General features: G+C 51.9%; 9 protein-coding genes and 1 non-coding gene across 10 annotated transcripts; 2 read left to right on the top strand and 8 right to left on the bottom strand.

Annotated features, from left to right (window-relative positions):
• Window positions 1–138: 138 nt before the first annotated feature.
• Window positions 139–210, bottom strand: BO87DRAFT_t159. The gene has a single exon. It is a non-coding gene; the product is annotated as a tRNA-Gln (tRNA).
• A 179-nt stretch (window positions 211–389) lies between these two features.
• BO87DRAFT_337149 (uncharacterized protein) lies at window positions 390–2,382 on the bottom strand. The gene has a single exon (XM_025620550.1). It carries the CDS (start codon window positions 2,353–2,355, stop codon window positions 592–594), a length of 1,764 nt encoding a protein of 587 aa, XP_025478520.1. The 5' UTR covers window positions 2,356–2,382; the 3' UTR covers window positions 390–591.
• Window positions 2,383–2,573: 191 nt separating this feature from the next.
• Window positions 2,574–5,483, bottom strand: sC (sulfate adenylyltransferase). Its single transcript, XM_025623603.1, has 6 exons — window positions 4,915–5,483; window positions 4,775–4,802; window positions 4,459–4,641; window positions 4,078–4,223; window positions 3,932–4,001; window positions 2,574–3,857 (listed from the first exon to the last, which is right to left on the bottom strand). Exons 1-6 carry the CDS (start codon window positions 5,081–5,083, stop codon window positions 2,729–2,731), a joined length of 1,725 nt encoding a protein of 574 aa, XP_025478519.1. The 5' UTR covers window positions 5,084–5,483; the 3' UTR covers window positions 2,574–2,728.
• A 2,736-nt stretch (window positions 5,484–8,219) lies between these two features.
• Window positions 8,220–9,199, bottom strand: met16 (phosphoadenylyl-sulfate reductase (thioredoxin); the record flags this gene model as incomplete). The annotated part of the gene is made up of 2 exons (XM_025619534.1): window positions 8,220–8,968; window positions 9,028–9,199. The coding sequence occupies 2 exons, from the start codon at window positions 9,197–9,199 to the stop codon at window positions 8,220–8,222; spliced, it is 921 nt and encodes a 306-aa protein (XP_025478518.1).
• A 1,266-nt stretch (window positions 9,200–10,465) lies between these two features.
• Window positions 10,466–12,004, top strand: BO87DRAFT_427141 (phosphoserine phosphatase SerB; the record flags this gene model as incomplete). The annotated part of the gene is made up of 3 exons (XM_025627392.1): window positions 10,466–11,302; window positions 11,362–11,619; window positions 11,690–12,004. The coding sequence occupies 3 exons, from the start codon at window positions 10,466–10,468 to the stop codon at window positions 12,002–12,004; spliced, it is 1,410 nt and encodes a 469-aa protein (XP_025478517.1).
• A 609-nt stretch (window positions 12,005–12,613) lies between these two features.
• Window positions 12,614–14,178, bottom strand: BO87DRAFT_377649 (lipoate synthase). Its single transcript, XM_025623602.1, has one exon. The coding sequence runs from the start codon at window positions 14,131–14,133 to the stop codon at window positions 12,883–12,885; it is 1,251 nt and encodes a 416-aa protein (XP_025478516.1). The 5' UTR covers window positions 14,134–14,178; the 3' UTR covers window positions 12,614–12,882.
• A 343-nt stretch (window positions 14,179–14,521) lies between these two features.
• Window positions 14,522–15,878, bottom strand: BO87DRAFT_407679 (kinase-like protein; the record flags this gene model as incomplete). Its single annotated transcript, XM_025626097.1, has 2 exons — window positions 14,522–15,285; window positions 15,335–15,878. 2 exons carry the CDS (start codon window positions 15,876–15,878, stop codon window positions 14,522–14,524), a joined length of 1,308 nt encoding a protein of 435 aa, XP_025478515.1.
• Window positions 15,879–16,417: 539 nt separating this feature from the next.
• Window positions 16,418–18,815, bottom strand: BO87DRAFT_361430 (uncharacterized protein; the record flags this gene model as incomplete). The annotated part of the gene is made up of 2 exons (XM_025621588.1): window positions 16,418–17,678; window positions 17,727–18,815. 2 exons carry the CDS (start codon window positions 18,813–18,815, stop codon window positions 16,743–16,745), a joined length of 2,025 nt encoding a protein of 674 aa, XP_025478514.1. The 3' UTR covers window positions 16,418–16,742.
• A 1,115-nt stretch (window positions 18,816–19,930) lies between these two features.
• BO87DRAFT_337128 (putative ribosomal assembly complex component Ipi3) lies at window positions 19,931–22,067 on the top strand. The gene is made up of 2 exons (XM_025620549.1): window positions 19,931–20,358; window positions 20,437–22,067. The coding sequence occupies exons 1-2, from the start codon at window positions 20,011–20,013 to the stop codon at window positions 21,808–21,810; spliced, it is 1,722 nt and encodes a 573-aa protein (XP_025478513.1). The 5' UTR covers window positions 19,931–20,010; the 3' UTR covers window positions 21,811–22,067.
• A 354-nt stretch (window positions 22,068–22,421) lies between these two features.
• On the bottom strand, window positions 22,422–24,317 carry BO87DRAFT_439200 (RNA methyltransferase; the record flags this gene model as incomplete). The annotated part of the gene is made up of 3 exons (XM_025627920.1): window positions 22,422–24,006; window positions 24,076–24,227; window positions 24,297–24,317. 3 exons carry the CDS (start codon window positions 24,315–24,317, stop codon window positions 22,887–22,889), a joined length of 1,293 nt encoding a protein of 430 aa, XP_025478512.1. The 3' UTR covers window positions 22,422–22,886.
• Between the last annotated feature and the right edge of the window lie 29 nt (window positions 24,318–24,346).

Here is a 24,346-nt window from a genome sequence, read left to right as displayed (position 1 = left end):
AATATGTTATGGACACAATCCAATCGGAACATAAGAAACAGCAAAAATAAAAATTTGTACAAGCACAATCGATAGATAGACAAAAATAAATGTGACTCGCATAATGGAGAGGTAGATAGATATGTAAGGAAACAAAAAAGGTCGTGCCCGGGATCGAACCGGGATTGCTGGAATCAGAATCCAGAGTGATAACCATTACACTACACAACCTGTTGTTGTGATAGTTTGTTCCTTTAACAGGTTTATCAAGGCGAGATTAGAATCAGGGATGTTAAAACTGTAGTGAATCATCTCGATGGGTCGAGGGGGTGTAGGTCCTATGTGAGCTTGGATCTTGGATGGAGTAAATGAAGTGTACAGGATTGAGAGTAAGATAACTAGGTTTTGGTATTTCAAAGTACATTTTAAAGTAACTTGTAATCTTACACAGAGAAGAGAAATTACCCTATCCCTAACAACCCATAGCGCTTATTCATGATAGAAGATAGATAGATAGATGATAGATGTCCTCGCCTCAACTCCTCGATTCCATGCATTGATTTTTGACAAAATGACACCAGACAAACCAGGAAGATTTACCAGACACTACGCCTAAGTGAAAAGCGAGCTATTGGGCGCAATTCCCTTCAAGGCCGTATCGTCGTCCACAAAGTCGCGGAGTCTTCTCGTCCGGTCATCGAGGATCAAGCGTTCGGCTTCCCATCTCTTCCTCTCGAGAGTCTTGGCCTCGATCTGCTTCTGGCCTCCATACCAAGCCTTCTTGGCCTTCTCGATGGCCTCTTGCTCATCCTTTTCGGCTTGCTTGATCAACTGGGAGACCATGGTCTTCCAGTTTCCGATACCGACGCGCAGACAGTCTGCGCAGCGGTCGCGAGGCTCGCGGAGTTCCTCGGAAGTGCCGAGCTCGAAGATAGTAGCCTCGGCCAAGTCCACAGCGTCGCGGGTCCATGCTAGACCACCTTCCTTGGAGGAGGAGGCGTAGATGATCTCACCGATGTAGGTCATGAGGCCGGCTTCGTCGCAGACGGAAGTGGGGGTTCGTTGAGGAGGTTCGTCGCCTGACGGTAGAGGGGGCGGGTACTCCACGGGGATGAGGACGGTTTTGAGAGAGTTGAATAGGGCGCGGAAGGGGTCATTGCCCGAGGGTGCGCGAGAGGGGAAGAACGGGAGAGCCGAGTCGGATGAAGCTGCGGGAAGGGACCGACGGGCCTTCAGCACGGAGGTGAAGATGGACAGCGCATTAGGCAGGTCGCCCTGTTTGGCGTGGTGAACGGCGAGGGCCGTGGACACACGGATGATGTTCTCAGATGGCAACAACTTGCCGTCGTTTTTCAAGACGCCTGTCTTCACATCTACGACTTTGGTGGCATCCACGGACGATCCGGCCGCCGCGATATCCATAGCCCAGCTGTACATATCGCGCGAAGTACTCTTCAATCCCTTGTAATCGAGCCAGTCCGCATACGAAAGCGCTGCCTCCACCTTTTGTCTCGTGTCGAAGCCCCGCGTCGTCAGGATCTTCATGTAGAAGCTCTCCGGACTAGGAGAAGCAGCCTCGCAGTTCTCCTCCAGAGGAGCTTGCTGTCCAGCGGGCATGGGTCTTGGACGAGGGTTCGAGGGGCCAACAACATACTCCGCAGGAGCAGAGATACGCTGTTTGCGATCGGTCAACCAGCCCTCCAGACTCTCCGCGGCCTTTGCAGCTCCCATCAGAGCCTGGAAGTAGCCCCGTCTCCACGGCTCACTCTTCGCAGAAACATCATATCCCATTTTTCCAACACCTTCGACCAGAAATCCTCCATCTTCTTGCTCCATGATGCCCTTTCCTTCGCCTTCCGGATCCTCCAGTCGCTCCAGCAGATCTTTTAGGTATCCCGCAACCATGGGCCAATTGGTCATGAGCTTGCCGATCTGCTCGGGATGCTGCAGCGCCTGTGCCGAGCGCAAGCACCACCGACTCTTCCAAGACCATTCCGGCGGTGTTGGCCATTTGTGTTCGATGTCCTCCTGGTATACGCCCAACTTGATCACCTGGAACAACACAAGCATGGCGTAGAACGAAAGGCCGATTTTAAGTCCATTGGAGATGCGTCGCCTATAGTAGTCACGGCTCTCAGTCGATACCAGCCGCGCAAAATGTTGTCGGAGATGCAAGGATAAGGGCGGAAGAGGTCGACTGCCTGCCGGGGATGTGAGGAATGGTAGCTGCGGCCGACCCAAAGGTGGGGAGATGACTTGTCGACGAGATTGTTGCGTGAAGGGACGGGAGGGATAGCGGGCGCTGCGTAGAATGGGAGGTCGCAGCAAGCGACCAGACCCCGGTATTCGAGGCATTGGAACGCGATGGGTTAGCATTCTGTGATGCTTGTCGCAGAGCTGCTGGTGCTAGAACGGGTCACGATGTCGTCGGCGGAAGAATAACCCAAGTCAGGTGCAGGTGCGTGTTTGCGTGGTTTGCAGATTGGCCCGTCGTAGCCCGTCTGAACCCACCAGTTGACAGTATTACCAGGAAATTAAGCCTAAGGAAACAGACACAGGCACACTACGAAGACTTCACGAAAGAAAGAGTTGTCTTGATATACAATCTCCGAAGTTGTATTGGGGAATCAAATATTATTTCCAAATCTCTCTATAGAGCAATAGATCCTCTAAAACCTCCCAGGGTTCCGAAATCCGACCTGTATCACGCAAAATAAAATCCAATATTTTCCCAAGCGCCTACGCTAATCTAGTTGCGGTCAAAGTAGCCCTCGCTCTCCAGCATGAGGATGATCTCGTGGACAATGCTGCGGACGCTCTGCTTGGAGACATCGACAGTGAGATCGGCGTTAGCAGGAGCCTCATAAGGATCATCAACACCAGTGAAGCCCTTAATCTCGCCACGGCGGGCCTTGGCGTAGATGCCACGCTTGTCGGTCTTCTCGCAGTGCTCCAAGGGAGTAGCAACGTGGACGAGGAAGAAGTTGCCACCGGAGCCAGCGACGGCCTCACGGGCAGCCTTGCGGGACTCCTCGTAGGGAGCAATGGGGGCAGCGATGACGGCAGCACCGGCACGGGTGAGTTCACCGGCGACGAAGGCAATGCGCTGGATGTTGGTGTGGCGGTCCTCACGGCTGAAGCCCAGCTCGGAGGAGAGCTCGTGGCGGACGGTGTCACCAAGCAACAGAGTAACAGAGCGTCCACCCTGCTGGTTCAGGGTGACCTGCAGGGCACGAGCGATGGCGTCCTTGCCGGAGTTCATGTAACCGGTAAGGAAGATGGTGAAACCCTGGGAAGCACGAGGGGGGTTGGATTCACGCAAGATCTTGACAACCTCGGGGTAGGAGAACCACTCGGGGATGTGAGCACCGGTGCGGAGGCGCTTGCGGAGCTCGGTACCGGAGATGTCGAGGGTCTTGACACCAGCGGGGACCTCGTCCTTGGGGCGGTACTCGTCGGTGTCGGGCAGGTAGGTGACCTGCTGGAACTCGACGACCTCAATGCCAAGCTCGTCCTTGTACTTCTCGACGGCGTGCTGAGCATCGTAAGGACCGTAGAACTCCTCACCCTTGGAGTTCTTACCGGGACCGGCGTGGTCACGACCAACGATGAAGTGAGTGGCACCGTGGTTCTTACGGATGATAGCGTGCCAGATGGCCTCACGAGGACCACCCATACGCATAGCCAGACCCAGGAGACCCAGGACAGCCATTCCGTTGGGGTAGCGGGGCAGGAGGGCCTGGTAGGCACGGACACGGGTGAAGTGGTCAATGTCACCGGGCTTGGTGAGACCAACGACGGGGTGGATCAGGACATTGGCCTGACGGGCGCGAGCGGCACGGACGGTCAGCTCACGGTGAGCTCTGTGCATGGGGTTTCTGAGGAACCGTTAGTCGTAAGGTCGCGCGCGCAGCGTAAGGGATGCACTATAACTGGTCTCGGCCACACGTACCTAGTCTGGAAAGCGACAACTCGGGACCAGCCGAGCTTGTCGAAATGGACACGCAATTCCGCGGGAGTGTCTAAATTAGGAGGCCCGCGCGGTCAGTACATGAATCAGGATGCGATCGCAAGGATCGCGCACAGGCAATGACATACAGCGAAGAGCGACATAGTCGTAGTGGTTGAGCTTGTTGACAGCCTCGATCTTTCCACCAATATAGAACTCCTGGACAGTGTTGTTCAGGTACTTAATGGCAGGGTGTTCCGGGTCTCCGCCAAAGACCAGCTTGGCTTCCTTTTGCCTAAATTAGGGGTGAAAAGCACATCGTTAGCCCATCCGCGTCATCGAGACCCACTATATGTAAAATCCCCGACGGCTAGTGAACTCCGCCCGTGGGAAACCAAGGCCGGCGATGCCAAACTCTCGTTTCACGAACGCCCCGTTCAAGTCAGAGATATAGCGATCGCCAAGGTCCCGCGATTCCCATTCGTACGGAAAAATTCACAAGGCAAAGAGGAAAGAGGGGCTCCACTCACTTGTCAGCGCGGTAGATGTCGTCGATGGTCAGGATGGCCAGGTTGCGGTCGTCACGGAAATCGCGCAGGGTGAGACGAGAGCCGGCCTGGAGCTTAAGCTCGTCGATGGTCTTCTGGGAGGCGTCGAGGGTGATGGGCATGGAGAAAACGTTGCCATCGGCAAGACGGCAGTTCTCGCAAACACTGAACGAAAACCGATGTCAGCTAATTGTCCCCCAATACTTTCGCCTGTTGAACAGGTCCTCGTTCTGCAAATCTAGTGTCGCTTCGAGGACTACTGGCGTAAATTGATGGAGTTTGAGGGATCGTAGCATACCCGTCGAAGTCCTTCTGGTTCATGAAGCCTGCGCCCGGAGTTAGCCAAGACTGACGATCTCACCCCGCGACGGTTGCAAGCGGACGGGTAGTCGCGGGCAACCAGGACGGAGAAAGTGGGATGGATGATTGGCAACATACCCTCCAGAGGACTGAAACCACCGTTCATGATGAGCTCCAGATCGCAGAGCTGGCGCTCAGTGAGAGTGAGGGCAGGGAGAGTCTCCGCCTCAGCAGCCAGCTGGTCGTGGCGGGGAGCATCGCGGGCGAGAAGGTCCTTGAGGACACCACCGTGGGGAGAGTTGGCCATTGTGAAAGGATGATGAGGGATGGATTTCCACTCAAGCAAAGATGTGATGAGAAAAGAAAGGAAGGAAAGGAAAGGGTCTGGAGGGTTCCAGAGGATTATAAAGAAGAAAGAGAAGAGTGGAGGGGGGTAGAAGGAAGAAGAATGGAGTTTATGAAGAGTGGAAAAGGGAAAAAAGTTCAGGAAGGGGTCAAGAGGGGAACAGCGGAGCAACCAAGGCAATGATCCAATTCGAGCAATTCAGGAGATTGAGGGACTCCAGCGATGACCAATATGCTTTCTCCAACGACCGTCAAGTTCTCCGTTCCAGCCAAATCAACCATCGGGATCTGTCCTGCGGTCTCGTCGAAAGGTGGTGGAGCTGTCGGACTCTTGGTACGAAGAGTGTCTACGTATGCCTTTGTGTCGTACGTCTGTCTGTCCTTCTTTTCCTTCCCCCCGATGAGGCTGCACACAAGTCGCATTCGCAATTGCTCATCCCCAGCGCGGTGGCGCCATCGCTTGTCTCCAGCATGCTATCCTCATAAGTTCACTATTTTTAGGGCCTTCTAGAAGGGCGGGCGCTTAAGCCGACGCCTCTATTCTATACTTGAACTTGAACTACGTTTGTACTTCCGATGGCGGATGGGCTCTCCTCGGAGATACGGGGCGGCCCTCGTAACCACGGGGGATAATCGCTGCCCCCCCCCATCGTCGTCATCAACCTCATGTTGAAAGCCACATAATTTCCCCCGCTGGGTCTACGGAGCCCAGAACAAGTCATGATTTTCAGGGGGGGCAACAGAATAGTTGCCGTTTAAGTAAAGCACCAGCGTATGCGAGATGTCAATCGCATGCGTGGACATTTCTCAGATAAAAGGTTTCCTCCGATCGTTATTGTAGATGTCAGGCCAGCCGGCAAAACGGTTTTGAAACATACCAGTCAAACACGATTTCCTTGGTCGTCCGCCGCGTTTCAAAAAAAACCGCCGCCGCAAAAATCACGTGATGGGATCACGACATCTCCAGCTCGGCTTGCGTGATTGACTACGCCAGCCGAGGCCTAGTCCCTCCTTGGCACCGGTTCCGCCCTGTCGCTCAGGTGACCCGCTTGCCCTAAGCAGCGACCTGCTGCTGGGACACCATGACAACGAGAAGAATAAAACCGGAAGATCAAAACCTGATATTGATTTCTCAGTCAGCCGCAGTACCCGCGGAGATGTCAGTCAAGGTTTTCCTAGTAGTGTCAATTCGCCTAGTAAAAGACCTGTGTCACTCATCTCGAATAAGCAGTAGCCCGGGGAACGCTTGACAAACACCTAGTGCTAGTGTTGAGTCTGCCGACATCATCCAGGCGGTAACACTGAACAGCCACTCCGCGCACACATAGTACATCACGAACTCATCTGACTTGCGTCGGTCCGCTGTGGAACTATTCACGGCGTGATCGTATTTTAGTCCAGGGTCTCAGGGTCCGGGAGCGCGGGATGTGGCTTCTCTTAAAGAGCGGGAGGGGTTGCAGACGTATGCAATCCTTTCTTGTGGTGTAGCCAAGAATGACGATAATTGGAAGTAAATGATGCAATCAACTAGTATAGCCCTACACCGCATCGTCGGGCCACAACATCTGTCATGCATGAACCATAAGGCTGAGAGCCTTAACTGACTTCGATTCAGGGTCTATAAGCAGGCAAAATAGTAAATCTATGGCCCAAACCAAGCAAGTAGTCTTTTACGGTTTCGAGTGTCTGCGATCCTGCTGCTAGTCCTTTTTAAACAACCATCGCTCCCAACTGTCCAACAATCCAAGCGAGAAAGTAAGCGAGAAAGTGCACGATCCCTGGGGAAACAGTGGCACATAAGCCGCCCTTCCAAGAAATTCTTAAGCATATTGGAATCTAGAACGTAAACACCAACCCCATACTCTTACATAAAAGAAAATGGGGCAGAACAATCAACCTAGAATCTCTCGCACGAGAAGCAACAATCCCATTCTCCTGCCGCTGATAAGGTTGAACTGATTAGATTGATAAGATAAGATCGTTGCCCTGTCTGAATCCAAGATTGAAATGAAACACAACAGAAAACTTAAAATCTCTTCATATGCCAGGATTCTGGGACTATGAATCAAAAGCAAATTTGTTCATGTTCCAGAAGTATTAGTGATGTGGAAAATTCCTCCCTGGGAGGTGGGGAGTGCGAGTGAGTGAATGGCTTGACACTCATGATATCGCTAATTGCCCAAGTATATTGTGAAATTCCTTCTCCATTGAAGTAATGATTTATGTTTAGGATGAGTAAGAGAGGCACAATGGAATGTGTAGGAATGTGTAGGTATGTGTGGGAATTACATTTACCATTTTTCGCGGAAGGATTTCGACATGCGCCCGAAGCCCAGCGGGCTATTTACCAATTTACTAAATCTTCTAAATCATACTATTTTAATTCATGTTAGGTAATATTTTCAAAAAGCTCTGTTGCTGTTGGTCTATAAGCATAACAAGCAATTCTCAACGGCAGGCTGGGGTAATCTAGCCCACTGCACTATATCCGGAGGCGCTCAACGTAGTATCTATGGTCTTGGCAGGGTCTTGGTCATCTGCTGAGTATTTGTTGAGAATTGAAGGAATTCAATCAGTATATACAGAAGATCAATAGGCAGTTCCGGACGATCCGAATCAGCAAACTTTAAATCTTTCAACGGATTCATAGTAGCGAATTCACTTCCTATTCGGTTGGGTCGGGTGCGATATCGGATAGGGTTGAAGTTCGAACACCCCACCCCACAGTCCTACACTCCGCAAACCTACAGATAGGGTCCAATTCAAACTTAATGTGGGAAAAATAAGAAAAGTAGAATAAGATAGTCTAATCATTTGTATCATGCAAGTCATTAATGTACTTGGCTTGTAAGCCGTCTTTTGCAAATCACTGCCAATCTCCGCCAACCCTGTATGTACAGTATCTCCGATCGGAGTAGGATTGACGAGCGGCCTTTGAATTCCCAGATGTCATAAAACATAATCCTCCTTTTCCCATACCATGGGGTCTCTTTTTGAAACAAGAAAATCAACAAGGCTATGTAACTCCACTCCAGATAAAACTCCCAGGTCATAGAACGCCATTATAGATGCAAGGTGAGAAAGAAGACAAGCGGCCTTTACTGAGCAGACGTCGTCAAGGACGTCTGAAGAGCCTGCGATAGGGCCTCCTCTTGACGCTTACGCTCCATCTCCATAAGGAACTGAGCATACTTGGAGCGAGGGTTGTGGATACCGCACTCGGTCTTCTCCTGGCCCTTCCAGCGACCAGACCGCTCATCTTCGTTCTCCTTGACTGGCTGGGTGGAGTGGTAGTCACCAATGCTCTTGTAACCACGGTCGAGCAACTCGTTGTAGGGAACATCGTTTTCTTGGACGTATTGCTTGACCTGCTCGAAGGTCCAGTTGGCGAGAGGGTTGATCTTGATCAGGCCAGCCTCGTCAACCTCGATGACGTCGAGGTCACCACGCTTGCCACCCTGGCTGCGACGACGTCCAGTAAGGACAGCGTGAACATTGAGTTCGCGGTAGGCACGCTGGGCAGGCTCAACCTTGGCCACCCAGTCGTAGAACTGGTCGTCCTTCTCCCAGAGACGGGCACCGTACTTCTGAGCAAATTCTTCCTCGGTCTCGAGACCCTGAGGCTTGAAGACGTGGATGTTGACCAGAGGATACTTCTGGCGGACACGGTCGACCAGATCCAGAGTCTCTTTGAAGTGGTGGAGAGTGTCGAGGAAGATGAGATCAACCATCTGGGGCCGGGGCACGTCCAGCTTAGAGAGCATGTCCAGGGTCACAAGACCAGTGAGACCGAAAGCGGTGGTCTGGTAGAGGTGAGGCAGAGAGGTGACACACCATCTCAGGACGTCTGCATTTGTGTTAGTCAACTTGGCCTGGAGACGCGTGAGAGGGGCAACCCATGCTGACCTTGAGGCTCAAGAAACTGCAATTGTCTGTTGAGGAAGTTCAAGTGAGGCTTGGTGAAGACGATTTCTGGGGAGTAGTCATCACTAGAGCCACCACTGACATAGCCAGAGTCGGTGGCAGTGTCGGCAGCCTCATAGGCAGAGGGGTAGTTCTCAGATGTCTTCGCAGGCATGGTGAATGAGGAGTCGAATGACAGGGTATATGGTAGACAAGTCAATCCCAAGGACGAGCAGATGAAATACAAGCGGGTCTATATATAATGGCTCGACAGACTTGGAGGGATGACGGAAGGACTGGAACTGAAGTGGGAGGCAAGAGATGATGTAGACAGAACACAATGGAGACGACCTGACCAGTCCGATATAAAAGAAAGACAGGACAGGGGCAATCACGACATCATCGGGTCGGGGGCACCCGTTCTTCCTGCCCTCAGTCCCTCATACATGCCGGCTCATTCTGCCGTTTCTCGATCACGACATTGTCTGTGACCGCCTGCACAATTGGGCGACTGGGCTGAAAAATTTAATTTCCTCATGTCCTGGGGAAATCACGCAATACTTGCGCTTTGGGTGACTCTGCGCACCCGGACACGCCTAGCTCATCCACTGAAACAACCGCCGCAGGTGCCATTGCTGATAAATCCAGCATGGTCCACAGTGAAGTTGGAACAGTGAAGAACATGGGCGAAGGGCATCAAAGTTCATCCGGTCGGCAAGTCCGTGTAGCCGTTGCTCATCTTATCTTGATGATGGCATGGTATCCCTGTTCCGGTCTGTTTTCTGGCCCCAGAGAGGTGCAGATCTAGTTGATGATTAGCCTCGGACTGGAGGAGATGAATTGCTTAGAAAACAAACCCGGCTGATTTGAGTCAGACACTTGTAGATAACAAGATTTAGTGTCATTGTAATTGTCTTGGCGACTAGTCAGAATAGACCCTTATTTGTCATGCTAAACCGATGGTGGCAGTTGGAGTGTGCTTGCTCTGCTCCATGAATCCCCCCCTTCCCCAAAGATTGATATCATCGTCATCTCCATCTTTTCATGTTTCTTGGGGTGGGGAAGAAGTTGGCCTGGTTCTGCCGGGCGGTGAAGGCACATGACTCGGGCTCATGTGACCGAGGGGCACGGGATCCCCCACCACGTGCGGCCGATCGGAGCTGCAGGGGAAATTCGCCGTGAGTTCAAAGCCAGACTCTCGTTTTGACCTTGTCTAGACGCTCTCGTATCTCCCTTCTGCTTCCCGACTGCTCCAGCGTGTCGAGGGTTCTGTTCCCACCGGGTGGATTCGCTGTTGATTGCTGAGGATCGTCCGCTGCTTGCATACTCGCCCTTGTGCTATCAATCAATCTCCGTCTACCTCCGAATCCCACTTTCCACCCCTCACTCACTCAACTCTCCTCTCTCCTCTTTTGCGCCGAAAACTCTCTAGTCCGGCACAATGGCAGCGCCCAACCCCACCAACAACGGCCGTCCAACGCGCCCGGTCTTGCGACAGACCCTGTCCAGCGCATCCTTCATCCAGGATCATCAGCAGTACAAACCCTCTGCCCCCATTCAGACCATCGGCAACGTGATTGGCAATTCTCCCGAGTCAGCGTTTGCTGCGCTGTCCGTCAAAGCTAATCCCATTAGCCCCGATCCCGAGAAGGTCACCGACAGTGGCATCATCCACAGCATCTTCAACCAACAGTCCAATGAACTGCCTACTGGAACACAGCAGCTGGTCGCTACGATCTACTACAAATCTGCTGATCCTATCCATCCCCATCTGCACCCCGATTCCTCCCCTCATGTCGGATCTGGCCAAACTCTGCCATCACCCATGGTACCCGTAGGTTCCGCCCCGACGGTCGATATCGAGAAGATCCCACGGGAGCCTCCCGCCCCAGAGCCGGAGCCGCTTGATCATCTGTACGGCCCGTTTGTATCACAGCTCTGCCTGACCAACTTCCTTCAAATCATCGAAACCCTTCCGACCCCGTATCAGCGCACCAACACTTCGCATCGCTGCTTGGATCGTCACGACCAGCCTCGCGTCGTCGAAGTCACCTTCTCGCCTCCTCCCAACCCGGACTACCTTACCTTTGAGGACCTGCGGAAACATGAGAGCATATGGCGATTCGAGCGTGAATGGAATGTGGAGGTCGTCCTCCAGCGGGAGAGCGTCTTCCGTCGGCACAAGCGCTTGGTGGTGTTTGATATGGACAGTACATTGATTCAGAACGAGGTGATCGATGAGATTGCCAAGTACATCGGCGTGGAGAAGGAGGTTTCGGTTCGTACCTTCTTTGCATAACGATGGCAAGGCGCTGTATATACTGATGTTGATGGCAGGAAATTACGGCTCGTGCTATGAACGGCGAGTTGGACTTTTCCGCATCTCTCCGGGAGCGGGTCAGTCTGCTGAAGGGTGTTCCTGCGGACGTCTTCGAGAAGCTGAAGTCCGTCATCACCATTTCTCCAGGTGCGCGTGAGCTGTGCAAGGCCTTGAAGACCCTTGGCTGCAAAATGGCAGTCTTGAGTGGAGGCTTCCAGCCTCTTGCAGAGTGGCTTGCCGAACAGCTCGGTCTTGACTACGCGCATGCCAACCATGTATGTGATGCGACATCCGACCCATTGAAAATGTTTTGCAATTTCGCTTAAGTACTAATTGTCTGTTCAGCTCGAGATCGATCCTACGACGCAAACTTTGACCGGCAAGCTAGTCCCCACATATCCCATCATCGATGCGAGTCAGAAGCGCTCGATTCTTCACTCGATTGCCGCGGAGCATGGCATCCCTATCTCCCAAACTGTCGCTGTTGGTGACGGAGCCAATGACCTGCTCATGTTGCACGCAGCGGGACTGGGAGTCGCCTGGCGGGCCAAGAGCAAGGTGCAGCTCGAGGCACCGACTCGTCTCAATGGCGAGAGCCTCGTGGATATCCTCTACCTCCTTGGCCTGACCAAGGATGACATTTCCGAGCTGATTGCGTAGTTGAAGATGTGCTACCGAGCATCTATTACAGTGACCAAGGGATCAGTAGAAAGACACGAACACGTGCGTCTTCCACTAGTCAGCTCGGCGACAAGCATGCGGACATGTCGCCAGGTGCGTACTCTACTACTACTTCTCCAAACCGTTATTGGAGTCCTCCCGCGCACTATTGGATAGGTTCCTTTCTTTCCGTTTCATTCCCATATCATTTCCCTATCCATCTTTTTACACACACATCTATCTCTTTTTATCTCTCTTTGGCCCCCAGGTTTTGGATTTGGCATGTGTAGACAGACCAAGCCAAACACCAAAACCATCACGTCCCTTCCCTCACCCGCTTTTCCTTATCATGCGAATTCGAGAAGCCAAGCGGAAATAGTTTCATGCATTAGAACGATGAGCACGAGAGCGTTTACATGCGGGCGTCGGAGTAGGCAAGGAACAAACACGGGCAGGTACAAATACATACGACTACTATATGACGATGAGCTAGCTACATACTGGACAAATTCTGAATTGATTCGAACGAATTGCGAGATCATGATGATGGCTGATGCTGATGTTGACAAATATCCCCGTCTATCTCTATTTTACGTGAAATGGATGCCATACATGTTGAATTAGTATTTTTCTATCCACGACCCTGTAGTAGATGATTGAGACAGCCAGCCCATCCCGCTCATCCCGGGCCCAATTCCTAATGAATTCTAGCGATGCTAGTCGTAGTTGATAATGTGTGTGTAAGTAGACCAATTTTAAAACCAGAAGCTTGAAACAACCACAGTATAAGCCCCATTTAATGCAACCATGCGCCCATGAACCGAAAGACATACACAAGAAATCGTACACAGCTCGAAGAGAACAGGTTAAGCTAAATCTCAACGAGTAGCCTCATCAACAGCAGCAGCAACCTTCTTCTCAGTAACAGCATCACTAACCCCAGCGCGCCTCTTCTTCAAGACATTCTCAATGAACGCCTCACCAGCCTTGTAAGAACTGCGCACCAACGGTCCAGAAGCACAGTAGAGGAATCCCAACTCCTCAGCACGACGCTGCCAATGCTCGAACCACTTCGGATGAACATACTCATGCACAGCCATATGCCTCTTCGTCGGACGCATATACTGCCCGAAAGTGACGACATCAACATCAACAGCACGCAACTGCGCCAGCGCATGCTCCAACTGTTCCTCGGTTTCCCCAAGACCCAACATCAGCGACGACTTCGTAATAACCTCCGGATTGGCCTTCTTCGCCGCCCCCAACACAGCAATACTCTGCTTGAAGGTAGCTCTCCGATCACGAACACGGGGGGTAAGAGCCTCGACAGTCTCAATGTTATGCGCATACACATCCAGTCCCGAGTTAGCCACCAGCGCCACCATATCCAGATCACCGCGGTAGTCACCAGTCAGACATTCAACCAGGGTGCTAGGCGCCTTGGACTTAATCTTGCGCACGGTCTCAGCGAAATGGCGCGCACCGCCATCTGCAAGATCATCGCGATCCACACTCGTCAGCACCACATAACCCAATCCCCAGCGAGAGATCGCCTCGGCCGTGTTCTCCGGCTCATGGGGATCCAGCGCAGCGGGTCTCCGACTCGTCTTGACACTGCAGAAGCTGCAACCGCGGGTACAGGTATCGCCCATAAGCATGATGGTAGCGGTAGCGGCGGCTTTGTCGCCGCCGCCCCAGCAGTCGGAGATATTGGGACAGCGGGCTTCCTCGCAGACGGTGTGGAGGTTCAGACCGCGCAGGTCTTTCTTGAGGCGTTGGTAGTTCTTGGAGTCTGGGATGGGGGTTTTCAGCCAGGGTGGGAGACGGGTCATTTGCTTTTTGCGGCCGGCGGGGCCGACGAGGGCGGTTTCGAGGGCGTACGCTTCGGAGGGATCGAGAAGGGGTGCATTGTCGTTGTTGCCGGAGACGAAGTCGCCGAAGGATGGGCCGGCGTTGAGCTTGTCTGTGAATGCGGTGCGGCGGCGTGGTTTGGGAGTGCTGGTGGCGGAGGTGGAGGAGTCGGTTGTGGCGTAGGTGCGGGTTGTGAGGATGCTGGGAGTGGATTGAGGGAGGGAGGCCCTCGTGGAGGTGTAGAGGAGCCGTAGACGGTTTGTTGATGCGGCTGCCATGGTGTGTGTTTGGGGTGAGGAGAAGAGACAGGCGGCGGTGCTTTGGAGAAGTTGAAATGCAAGTTGGATTCCGCGGGAAAGTCGCTGATAGCCATCGGAGCTTCGGTTGCGATGCCGCCCGATTCATGACTCAGCGAACGTTTCTGCCTGAGGTGTCGATGATGTGATGACATATAGATGGTCCTGGAGTCCAGTCATTAGTTGCAGTAGACACTTTCTTTTATTCCTTTCAAGAACCAGCAGTGCTAGGTAGTGCTAGTATTATATCATATTGTTATGTCAATGGCTCGAGACTACAGTTCAACGTTTCGTAGTGAGGTGTAGTAGAATTGCAGTTATTATTATCAAGCGGTTAGATGTTTGAACAAGACAGACGATATAGCTGAAATTATGGCATATTCTGTTTCATCCTGGATAAATCCGGAAGAGCCCATTGTTGCAGCCATTCATATTCCATGATCTGCCCCGCAGATGGTCTCTTTTCCGGTTCGAAGGCAAGCATATCTCTCAACATAGTAAGAAATGCAGTCCTTTCGGCGTCCCCCATCGGTTGCATATTGAATTCTTCCCTCGGCTTCTGAACTGATTGGGTGAATCGTTGCACCCAGGGCCTTGAATTTGTAATACCATGTCTTGTTCCGTCCTCATTAAACCATTTTGACCGCGATTCCCATTTCTGCCACCACGGCAGTGGCAATTTGCCAAATGTATCAACATGTTCTTTCACTACCCAGTCGACTGACGGATTAAAGCCCTCGAGAAGTGGACGCTGACCGATTATTTCCCAGATGGTGCACGCAAGCGTCCAAATATCAGCAGAGAAAGAAAGTGACTTTTGCGGTTCAAAGTACGTCTCCGGGGGTACTAGCATACCCGACGTGTTGGAGTGATGCCGCGCTGTAGTGGCTGGCATGAAAGACTCCCCAAAGTCAGTGACAACTATCTGAGCTTCAGATAGCGAAACTTCTTCGCTCGCTTTTCCGAGCCAAACAGGCACGACAGCTTGTGCGGGAACACCATCAGGAAGTGGACGCTGATCTAGACAGGTAACTGGCTCATGGTGAGGCTGTCCATGCCTTTCGTAGAATTGCTCTGGTGAGAGCGAGTCCATACTCTCAGGAAGAAGGATCAGAATATTACCGGGATGAAGATCTGACATGACATGAGTGTAGGTATCACGATGAATAGCAAGTGTACTTACCAGCATGGACAATGCCCTGAGAATGAAGATATGCCACTGCCAAGACTACTTGAGCAGAGAAAGCCCTAGCCACAGGCAACTGGAACAGCCGGAAAGATGAGGCATCTTTGGCCTCAGCTAAATTCATCATTCCAACTGATGTGACAAAACATTGATGTACACCATTAGGCCCAGAAATGGTGAATTCATCTGTTATAGATGGAATGATTGCGCTGCCGGGATGAGCCTTGGCTTTCAACTCTGCAATACCAAGTCGATGGAGAATATTCCTTTCTTGGGAGTTAGTTGGATTGCAGTCTGCGATGGTGATTTTGACGGCGACATATTTTTCAGTTTTCTGATCTCTTGCCATCCAAATGGTTGAGTATGCGCCAAAGCCAAGCTTATGCACGATACGATACCGGTCATTCAACCATTCTCCTATAGTTGTTGGATGATAACCGCCTGGCCGGTACCGCTCAAATTTCTCAACATCCTCAATAGGCATGTACTCAATAGCATTCTTAACTGTATCGGAAGTGCCGTTGCCCTTCACAGATGTCATTCTACTGCCAAAAGCTGTGTATAATCTGGAATGTGGTATAATGCAGTGCTCGGTGCGGATAGGGAGGAAGGTAGACCCGGTATAATAAGGACGACTTTGCAGCACCTTCCGAAGACTGAAGCTTGAAACTAAATCTATGCGCATTGTAAAACGTAGATATGAACCAGATGATGGCCTTAGGAATCGATGGAACCTCCTGATTACTGCGCCAGGCTGCTGCAATTAGGACTTTGGCCGACCGGGAGGTTCCCGTAAGCAATTGCGCCAAGCACCATCAACACTGGCTTCTTGGTAATAAGGGAAGATTGCGGGGGTGGAGAAATTGAGGGAATGCGCGGAGGCAGAAGTAGAAAGAAAGGTTTATTCTATCATTCCTGCTAGTTTCCCCATTACATATAGGCCTACACGTGATCTGTCCTTCGGCCGTGGTTGGAAAACCCGCATTTGCTTAATATGAGACATTGACAGATGGACTGGAATGTAAAGAGAATATCATTGTATGTAGATCTCGGTGGAAAACGACTAGCTATTATACATTAGCCCTAGTAGCTAACTGCACGCAGTACATGAAACTTCAATCGCCATTAGGAAATACAAGAGGGAACAGGCCCCAGGCATGTAGTTTGACAGATAAGGAAATGTAAGTGAAGGACAGTTCATAGAATACACTGAAACGAAAGGCAGGGTTCTATGCAATCTGGTCTAGCCAATTTAGTAAGGAAAGATATGGTCACAGAGACAGGACTGGGATATAAGAACAGAAGGAAATAGTGGGAGAGAATAGACAAGGAGAGATAGGAAAGATATCTAAAGTGATTGACAGTCTCTCAAGGGGACTGATGTTGGGAAGTAAAGAATGGCTGCTCAGTTCTTAGTTTCAAGCACTTGAGCGAGGACAAATACGGCTGACTTGAGCGTCTCGTCTGCTTTGCCGCATATAGCAAAGAGTAGGTTATCCACTATCTGGTCCAGCTCTTTGCGAAGCTCCATGCTCCGGGACCCTAGGACACGTTCTTTGACACGAGACGAGGTAGCTGGACTAAACTGCATCCCTGGCGAGGTAGCTACCTTCTCTGGCACTGTATCTAGCCGGGACACGGGGGAGGGATGCGAGAAGTTGTTGATCCTTCGGTTGTTCGATGCCAGGGATACAACATAGTTCCGCGCGATCAAAGCGGCACATAGGCCGCCTAATAGGTTTTCCGCGACGCTTGGGAAGATGTCGCGGAAGGGTTTCAGGAGTGCCCGTTCGTTGTTGTGACGGATGAACATGATGACGGGTGAAGTTAAGCGAAGCATATTTCGTGGGAAGTCCTTCACTGAATGTTCCAATTGATCAATAGTCCATTCGTGATCCCACCACTTTTCTAACTCCTCCTTCTCCGACATGGTCGAGGAGCGCCCAGGTGATGCTTGGACCTGGGGTGATGTGCTAAATTTGGGTGGTCTCGCTAACTTGGGCGGAGACATCGGCTCAGGCGGAGCTGGCGTCGGTTTATTGCATACAATGGTCTCGCCGACGCTCTCTGAACTCATAGAGCCTGCATCAGTGTAGTCATCGTCGTCATCCTTATCGTTCCGGAGGTCATCGGGCGAGGGACACTCGGGATGAGTGATATATCCACTGTCAGACATCTCCATTGGAGTGTCCGGACTGAAAGCTGATACCTCCTGTTGTCCGAGATCCGGGGTAGATGGAACGGGCTGTGGCGGAGTTGGAAGCGAATAGCTCATTGCTGGAGATGACTGCCGGGAGATATCGACTAACTTGGGCTTTGTTTTCCTCGCAACGGTGCAGATCTGGAAAGTCGTCAGTACATGGTTTGAGTGTAAGCAAGTAACACTTACTTCGTGTTTATCAGATGGTGATGTCCTCAACCGTGGTGGGCTCTTCTGTACAATCTGGCATTTCCTTCGACTCTGTTCTCGAGTTCTCTCGCCCTGGGAGCCAGGCGTTTCCACAGGTGCGCCTTGAAGCCACTCACCACAGTAAGAGAGACTGCTAGGAACCCAGCTTCCCTCACTAGATACGGTTCCTGACCTGCTTCTCTGGGACCCCATTGACGACCCGGAAAAGTTCCGCCTCACAAATGTCTCGGAATCTGCAGAGGGGACGGGCGATGGCATGCATTCTGGATTGGGGGACGTTGCGATCACCGACGCATCAGCTGGCCGGCATTGCTTGACCAATATGGAGTGCGCCATATGTATATTGGTTGTCTCGTCGTGCGCCGAGGTTGTTGGGCGAGCCTCCTGCTTTCGAGCACCGCAATCATCACATGTTTCTTTTCCAGACACACAGGCGCAACCTTTTGGTGTAGCTGGGCCATAGTCTGATTCGGATTCGTATCTAGACGAGAAGTAGGCGGATGATGGGGACGATTGCGAGCCCAGAGAATCGGAAAGAGGAGGACTGGGGAGAAGGCCGAAGGAATCTATACTGGTGACGTTGATGTTTTGGTCCGAGCGCCAGGCTCGCAGTGTTTGGCCTCCAGACAATTGTCGCGACGATCTGGCTTCCTTTGCAGCTGATGCGATGCTTTCCAGCGACGGCGAAGACGGTAGGCGCAGTTGAAAGGGTTGTTTCATCCTGCGCACAGAGCGAAAGGGTGACATGACCACCGGCGGACGCTCCACCGGTCGACGTGGCTGCGGAGCTGTAGTATATTCGGCTTGGTCCATCCGGGGAGAAGTCGAGGGAACGAAAGAAAGGGAGCTCTGGGGCTGTTGCTGTCTCCTCCAGGGCTGAACATTGGGCGCATAACGCGGAGCAGCAACCCCATTCCCTTGGATCATGGCTTCGTCCGCTAATGAATTATAGGATGATACTCTCCTGGGTGCGAACGCTGGGACCTGGTTCGCAGACATGGTATGTTGATGACAGTTCCTATTTGGGTTAAGGAACACCCTGGCTGACTGGCAGTCAGTGGAGGACATGGCTGGCACGGTAAATGGTATATTGCAATCAGGCGACAATCGATTTCCTATGGTTACTCGGGACTAATGTGCAAAGAAAGAGAAAAAGAGCAGCATCAATTCTGATCGGGAAAGCGGCCGGCAGGGCCTTATACTACATAAAAATATGGGTTTCCAGGTATCCCTTGACTGCCTTGCGGTGACGGGGGAACTAGTCACTGGGCATGTGTACTCTCCCCCTTCGAGAGGGTCATCTAACACTCTGGAACATAGACGAAGAGTGAAGGGCGACCACACCCACCGTCCTTGCATACCAGAGAGAGGCGAGCGGAGATAGCGTGCACAGCCATTGGCTAGCACTCTCAATGCGCGCCACCTGCAGGGACAGCACAACGTGGGTGGTCCGTCTCCCAGGGTGCTTGGATCTCGTTAATTAGCAAAAGGAATGAGACATGCAGTTGGAGGGATGCGGGAGGAGCCTTGGGAGGGCATTCAAAGGACGTCACCGGTCTGATTTCAAGGCTCTCTGGTTAGTAGAGGCGTTGCGCCGGACAATCAGAGAAGAAGCCCCTAGAGGGACACCCCTTGCATGGGGTTGCTGTGGGCGCCGGCGATAGGCTCATGTTGATTGAGGGATAGGCGAAATTTAATTTAAGCAGCATGTGCAGGAATCCCAGCTTGACTGCGGCCGCGGAGATTTGAGTTGTATCATGATGGGCTTGAATACCACGGGAAGGCAAGCAAATTTCAATCTCCAGATGCGGTCTTCATGGTGGCTCAGTCAATCTGCTTCCGCTGAGAGTCCTATGATCGACAATGGATGGCTTGCTAGTGGCAACCAAGGGCTAGTGTTAGCTTCAATAGGTAAATCAGTCACAAAGGAGAGCAGGGGAACTAGGGAGCTGAAGACAGGGACAGCGAGGGTATCACTCCGTCAACCTGAACTGAGGGAGAGAAGGAGATGAAGCTTAATTAATGAAGGTTTATAGATCGTCTTGTTCGGGATTAACTAAGCATGCATACAGAGATGCACAATACTTCCTTATCGGGCACTTGCAGACAAACCATGCAAACATCCCGGTTATCGATTGGAGCCTCGATTTCCTCATTTTATTTTATTGCATTTTCGTGGATTTTGCGTCTCCAAAAAATTAAACGGCTCGTCGCATTCTCCCTGCCTCCTGCAAATTTGAACCTTCTGGGGTGGCAGTTCCTCATGCTTTCTGAATGTTTCATCGCATCGACGCTGGCGTCCAGCAAAGCGCCAGCGTCTGCGACCCTCCGCGATGTGGGAGTTTGCGTCCATGAATTCCAGCCCACGCTGAACCTGCGCTCCACCTTCAAGAAGAGCTCAACGGCGGCCAATTGCCTGGCCGTGAGTCCGTCGCATGTTTTTGCTGCGCAGTCCGAGAAAGCCATTGTGCATGTGTATAGCAGGGAGAAAGGCAACCAGGAAGCCACCGTTCCCTTCCCGGAGCGCATTCGCAGCATTGCTGTCGCCGGGGGCAAGAATGGCGATGTCCTGGTCTTGGGAACCGAAGGGGGCCGTTTGATTCTATGGGAGGTAAATCAATTGTTCACAGCCCCAATGGCGTCGCCAGCTATTCGTCATGGTTTCATACTAACAGCATGTGCTTTCTAGACATGCACCGGCCGACAAGTGGCTACGACAGCGTCGCATCTGCGGCCAGTGACCTCAATCGTGGTCGATCCCAATTCCAACTTCATCCTGTCGGGTTCGTCCGACGCCAGCATTCATGTTTGGTCGTTAGTGGATCTCTTATCCTTCACGAAACCTCCATCCGGCCGTGATCGTCAGCCTCCGAACTCTCCCATCCGTACCTTCTCCAACCACCGCGCCGCCATCACCGCCATCGCTGTGGGCCACAGCGCCGGTCGATACAACATTGCCGTGTCTGCTGCAGATGATAGCACAGCCATTGCCTGGGATTATCACACCGGCCGTCTCCTGCGCACCTTCCTCTTGCCGTCCAATGCGAAGTCGCTGGCACTTGACCCGGCCGACCGGGCTTTCTATGTCGGATACGAAGATGGCAGTATCCAGTCGATCGACTTCTACAAGAACCAGTCCATCCAGAACCCTCTCCACGATCCCTCCCTTCAGTCTACTCCCTCGCAACCTCCCGCAGAAGATCGTTGGGCACCGCCATCGGCTGATTGCGGCGCGGCGCATGCGCTCACCCTCTGCTACGATGGAATGACATTGCTCTCTGGCCATCAGAATGGCAAGGTTCTGTCATGGACGGTTGGAAGGAAGAAGTACGCCTCGACCGTGGCTGACTACACACATCCTGTCACCAACCTGTTTATGCTTCCTCCTAACGGTCTCCCTCATCCTTCCCTCGACCTTAAGCGGGTAGCACACACCATCGTCAAGCCCCGCTACGACTCTTCCCTGTCCGAAACCTCTCAAGCAGCTGGCGCCGTTCCAGCCGATTACACCTTTAGCACGCATCTCCTCCCCTCCATCTCATCCAAGTCCGACTCTGCTAAGCCCGACCAATTCACCGAAGCCTTCTCCCACGCGTACTTCCCTGAATCCATGCTGGAAGAAGGCCTCGCCGAACTAGCTGCCTTCAGCCAGCCCACTAGCAACGGAGCTCCAGTCTCCTCGATAGCACATGGCATCAGCGACGAAGACCTAGCGGCCAAGGACTCCCAAATATCCCAACTGGAGGCGGAACTCGCCACGCTGAAGAAAAAATCCTCTGTGAACGAGACCGCCCGCCAATCCACAACAGACGAAGTAACTAAGCTTCGCTCTGATCTCGCCAACCTGCACGATTATATCAACGAGCTTCACGAGAAACAAGAACAGGCGCAGCGGGAGAAGATCCTCCGACAGGCGCGGAAAGAAGAGCGGGAGACCCGCCGTCGGGAGGCCTGGTTCGCAGCCGAAAAGAAGGGCAAGAAGGGAGATGCGGTTCTCCGGAAGATGGACGCCGAGGATACCGTCATGACGAGCGATACGGATGATCAGAGCAGTGATGAGTAGACTCTTTTTCTCTATCCATTACTACTTTACAATTTAATTGCATGATCAACCACTATCGGACCCGCATTTCCCCTTTCTTACAGTACATCATTCGACAGGCGCAAAGGTCAGAACACAAAAAGTCTCAATGAAATGACAAATCACATGATGCATGTCTTTCCTACAAACTACTACTATGCTTGGATTGATAGACACACGGAGTCTTGTATTGTTTATAGACAAATGGGTAATAGATAAAAGTTTCACCAACACTTTACGCCATACTACTTACTTACTATGCTCATTACCACTGAGTTCTACCAGTACGTCTAGAAGACTAGTAACTGATTTAATACCCTACACAATAACAACCCGCCTCCCCCAAACCCCCAGGCTACAGCCACCCAAACCCAGAACCACCCGATGAAACACACAATATGTGCGCCCCCAACCCGCGGATGAAACGAAAGTGGCTGTCAAATGGTCGAAACGGAGGAATGTGGACTCGCAGGCCTCTGGTATGCATTATGTGGAGCCACACACTCACACACACAACCGTCCGTCCGTAATGCATCATGCGGGCTGGGGAACATTTCAAATTCATTTGACGTTGTACAACGTATGTGGTTACATTCCGCGCATGATATCTAAATAAATTAGCTTGATTATGGAAACTATGTGATATTGTTCATTGTGGGAAAGTATGTAATACGACAATAAGGATATTCATTTGCTTTGCTCCATTCCATGAGGTTTGAGGGTGTCTGGGCTACTTCATGTTCATAAGTGCTAGGAATTCTGAAGGGGAAAAGTTCGTTATTTGATGGCTGATAAGGTTACTGTGTACAGGTTTTTTCTAGCTTGGCAGATATGGGGGGTTTTTCAGCGTTGGGAATTTGCCATGGGCGTTGTCGTGGCAGGTGGTTTAGGGTTGTATGTGCGGAATCCAGTACGCCTGGTCCAGACGGTGGTGGTGGTGGCGGCGGCGGCAGTTGGACACTGGACTGATGGGTAGGGAAATAAAAAGACAGATAGGCGCAAGGTAAGGAATTTGATCTCCCACCTGGATTGAGCGCCTATCATGGGAGCTGGAAATATTAGCCGTCGTGATGATATCTGTATGTCTTCCTCGGCTGGTGGGTGCCATCAAACAGGCCGTGGAGACTCGTCAGCCCCATCCAAACGGCTTCCTCTGTGCGGATGGTTCTGCTTCCCTGTCCGGGTAGGAAGTTTACCCAGTAGTCGAAGAGTTTGTCGGCATCTGATGAGCGGATGGCCATGTCACGGAGTTGGGGATCGTTCCGGACTGCTGCCTCGATCCCAGCAACACCACCAAAGACGACGAGAATGTGCTGAAAGTCTGGAGGACGCTGTTCGCGATCAGGGGGGTGGTCTTGCTCGTAGCGATCGTGTGCTTGTTGGGGCTTCTCTTCTAGCACTGTGGAGATAGGCATACCACGCTCGGACGTGCCGAAGGATAGGTCATAGCCACCGTCATAAGTACACTCCGTGAAAACAGAGGAGAGAGACCGACATCGTCGCACATAGTAGCCCCAGTAATATCCCGCCTCAACACGAGGAGTGGATGAGTGTACGGGTTCTGCATACGGGAATCCATGCTGGGGAAATCGGACGGTTACTCGGGCATGTTCTGGAAGGTGGGTATTTGGGAGAATTATCTTCTGTGAGAGACCCGTGTCCACAATTGTGGCAGGGCCATTGTTAGTAGAGCTGTTACGATGGTGGAACTGATGATCATTGCTCCTCTGAGTGATCTTGCTGGCCGAATGTTTGTTTCGCGCTGAGTATCGGTCAGGACTAGAAACAACAATGCCTTCACGGAAGTCGCACCACTCATGAGCACGCAAGTGATGGGGCATATCCAAGCTGGGTAGCAATCCAGCTGTGCGAAGATTGGAATGGATAGGAAAGAGGTGTTTGCGCAAGTATGGTGGAGTCTCGAGGTACGACAGAATATGAGTCAGGAAGTGTGAAGGGTCCGAATACGCGGTATAGGCTTTGGGAGAGGATGCACTGCCATCAGTTGGGTTTCTAATCTTGGCAATGTGTGAGCTATAGTGATCTTCATGCTCATGATAGTTATAGTCTGCACCATTTTCATCATCGTCAAAGACCACCACTTCGTCGACGCAGAAAACGGCGAGTGCGCGTGCGATCACACCGGCTAGGAGGGTCTTTTGCTCGACAGAGTGCGCGCTGTACAGCAGATGTTAGTGGTTGACTACATCAGCAGCCCCTAGGGAGCATTGATCGAGGGGATTTTACTTGGCTATGATGCTGCCCGGAATGGCAACGCTGAGAGTATGCGATCGGCCACCCTTGGGGGTGAAGACGGCCGAGGGCTTTTCGGTGAACAGGGAATTGGTTGTGCCATTGTGGTGCGACGGAAGACTATCTTCGTGGGTAGTCTTGCGTCTCTACAAGGACAAAGCATTCTCAAGTCAGACACTGTTATTACAAGGAGGTGTAAGCTGTCATTGACGTACCTTATAGTTGGGACGGCGCATCGCAGGGCAGCAGGAGGGAGCAGAGAGCG

This window comes from Aspergillus neoniger, assembly GCF_003184625.1.
Source record: "Aspergillus neoniger CBS 115656 unplaced genomic scaffold BO87scaffold_21, whole genome shotgun sequence".
In the NCBI taxonomy this organism is placed as follows: Eukaryota; Fungi; Ascomycota; class Eurotiomycetes; order Eurotiales; family Aspergillaceae; genus Aspergillus; species Aspergillus neoniger.
This window is presented reverse-complemented; position numbering and strand designations above follow the sequence as displayed.

Coding starts and splice junctions, on each gene's coding strand:
- sC (XM_025623603.1), bottom strand. CDS start 5,083: ATGGCCAACTCTCCCCACGGTGGTGTCCTCAAGGACCTTCTCGCCCGC. Junction 4,803..4,914: donor TGGTTTCAGTCCTCTGGAGG/GTATGTTGCCAA, acceptor CTCCGGGCGCAG/GCTTCATGAACCAGAAGGAC. Junction 3,858..3,931: donor GTTGTCGCTTTCCAGACTAG/GTACGTGTGGCC, acceptor ACGGTTCCTCAG/AAACCCCATGCACAGAGCTC.
- BO87DRAFT_337149 (XM_025620550.1), bottom strand. CDS start 2,355: ATGCTAACCCATCGCGTTCCAATGCCTCGAATACCGGGGTCTGGTCGC.
- BO87DRAFT_377649 (XM_025623602.1), bottom strand. CDS start 14,133: ATGGCAGCCGCATCAACAAACCGTCTACGGCTCCTCTACACCTCCACG.
- BO87DRAFT_337128 (XM_025620549.1), top strand. CDS start 20,011: ATGCTTTCTGAATGTTTCATCGCATCGACGCTGGCGTCCAGCAAAGCG. Junction 20,359..20,436: donor GCCGTTTGATTCTATGGGAG/GTAAATCAATTG, acceptor TGTGCTTTCTAG/ACATGCACCGGCCGACAAGT.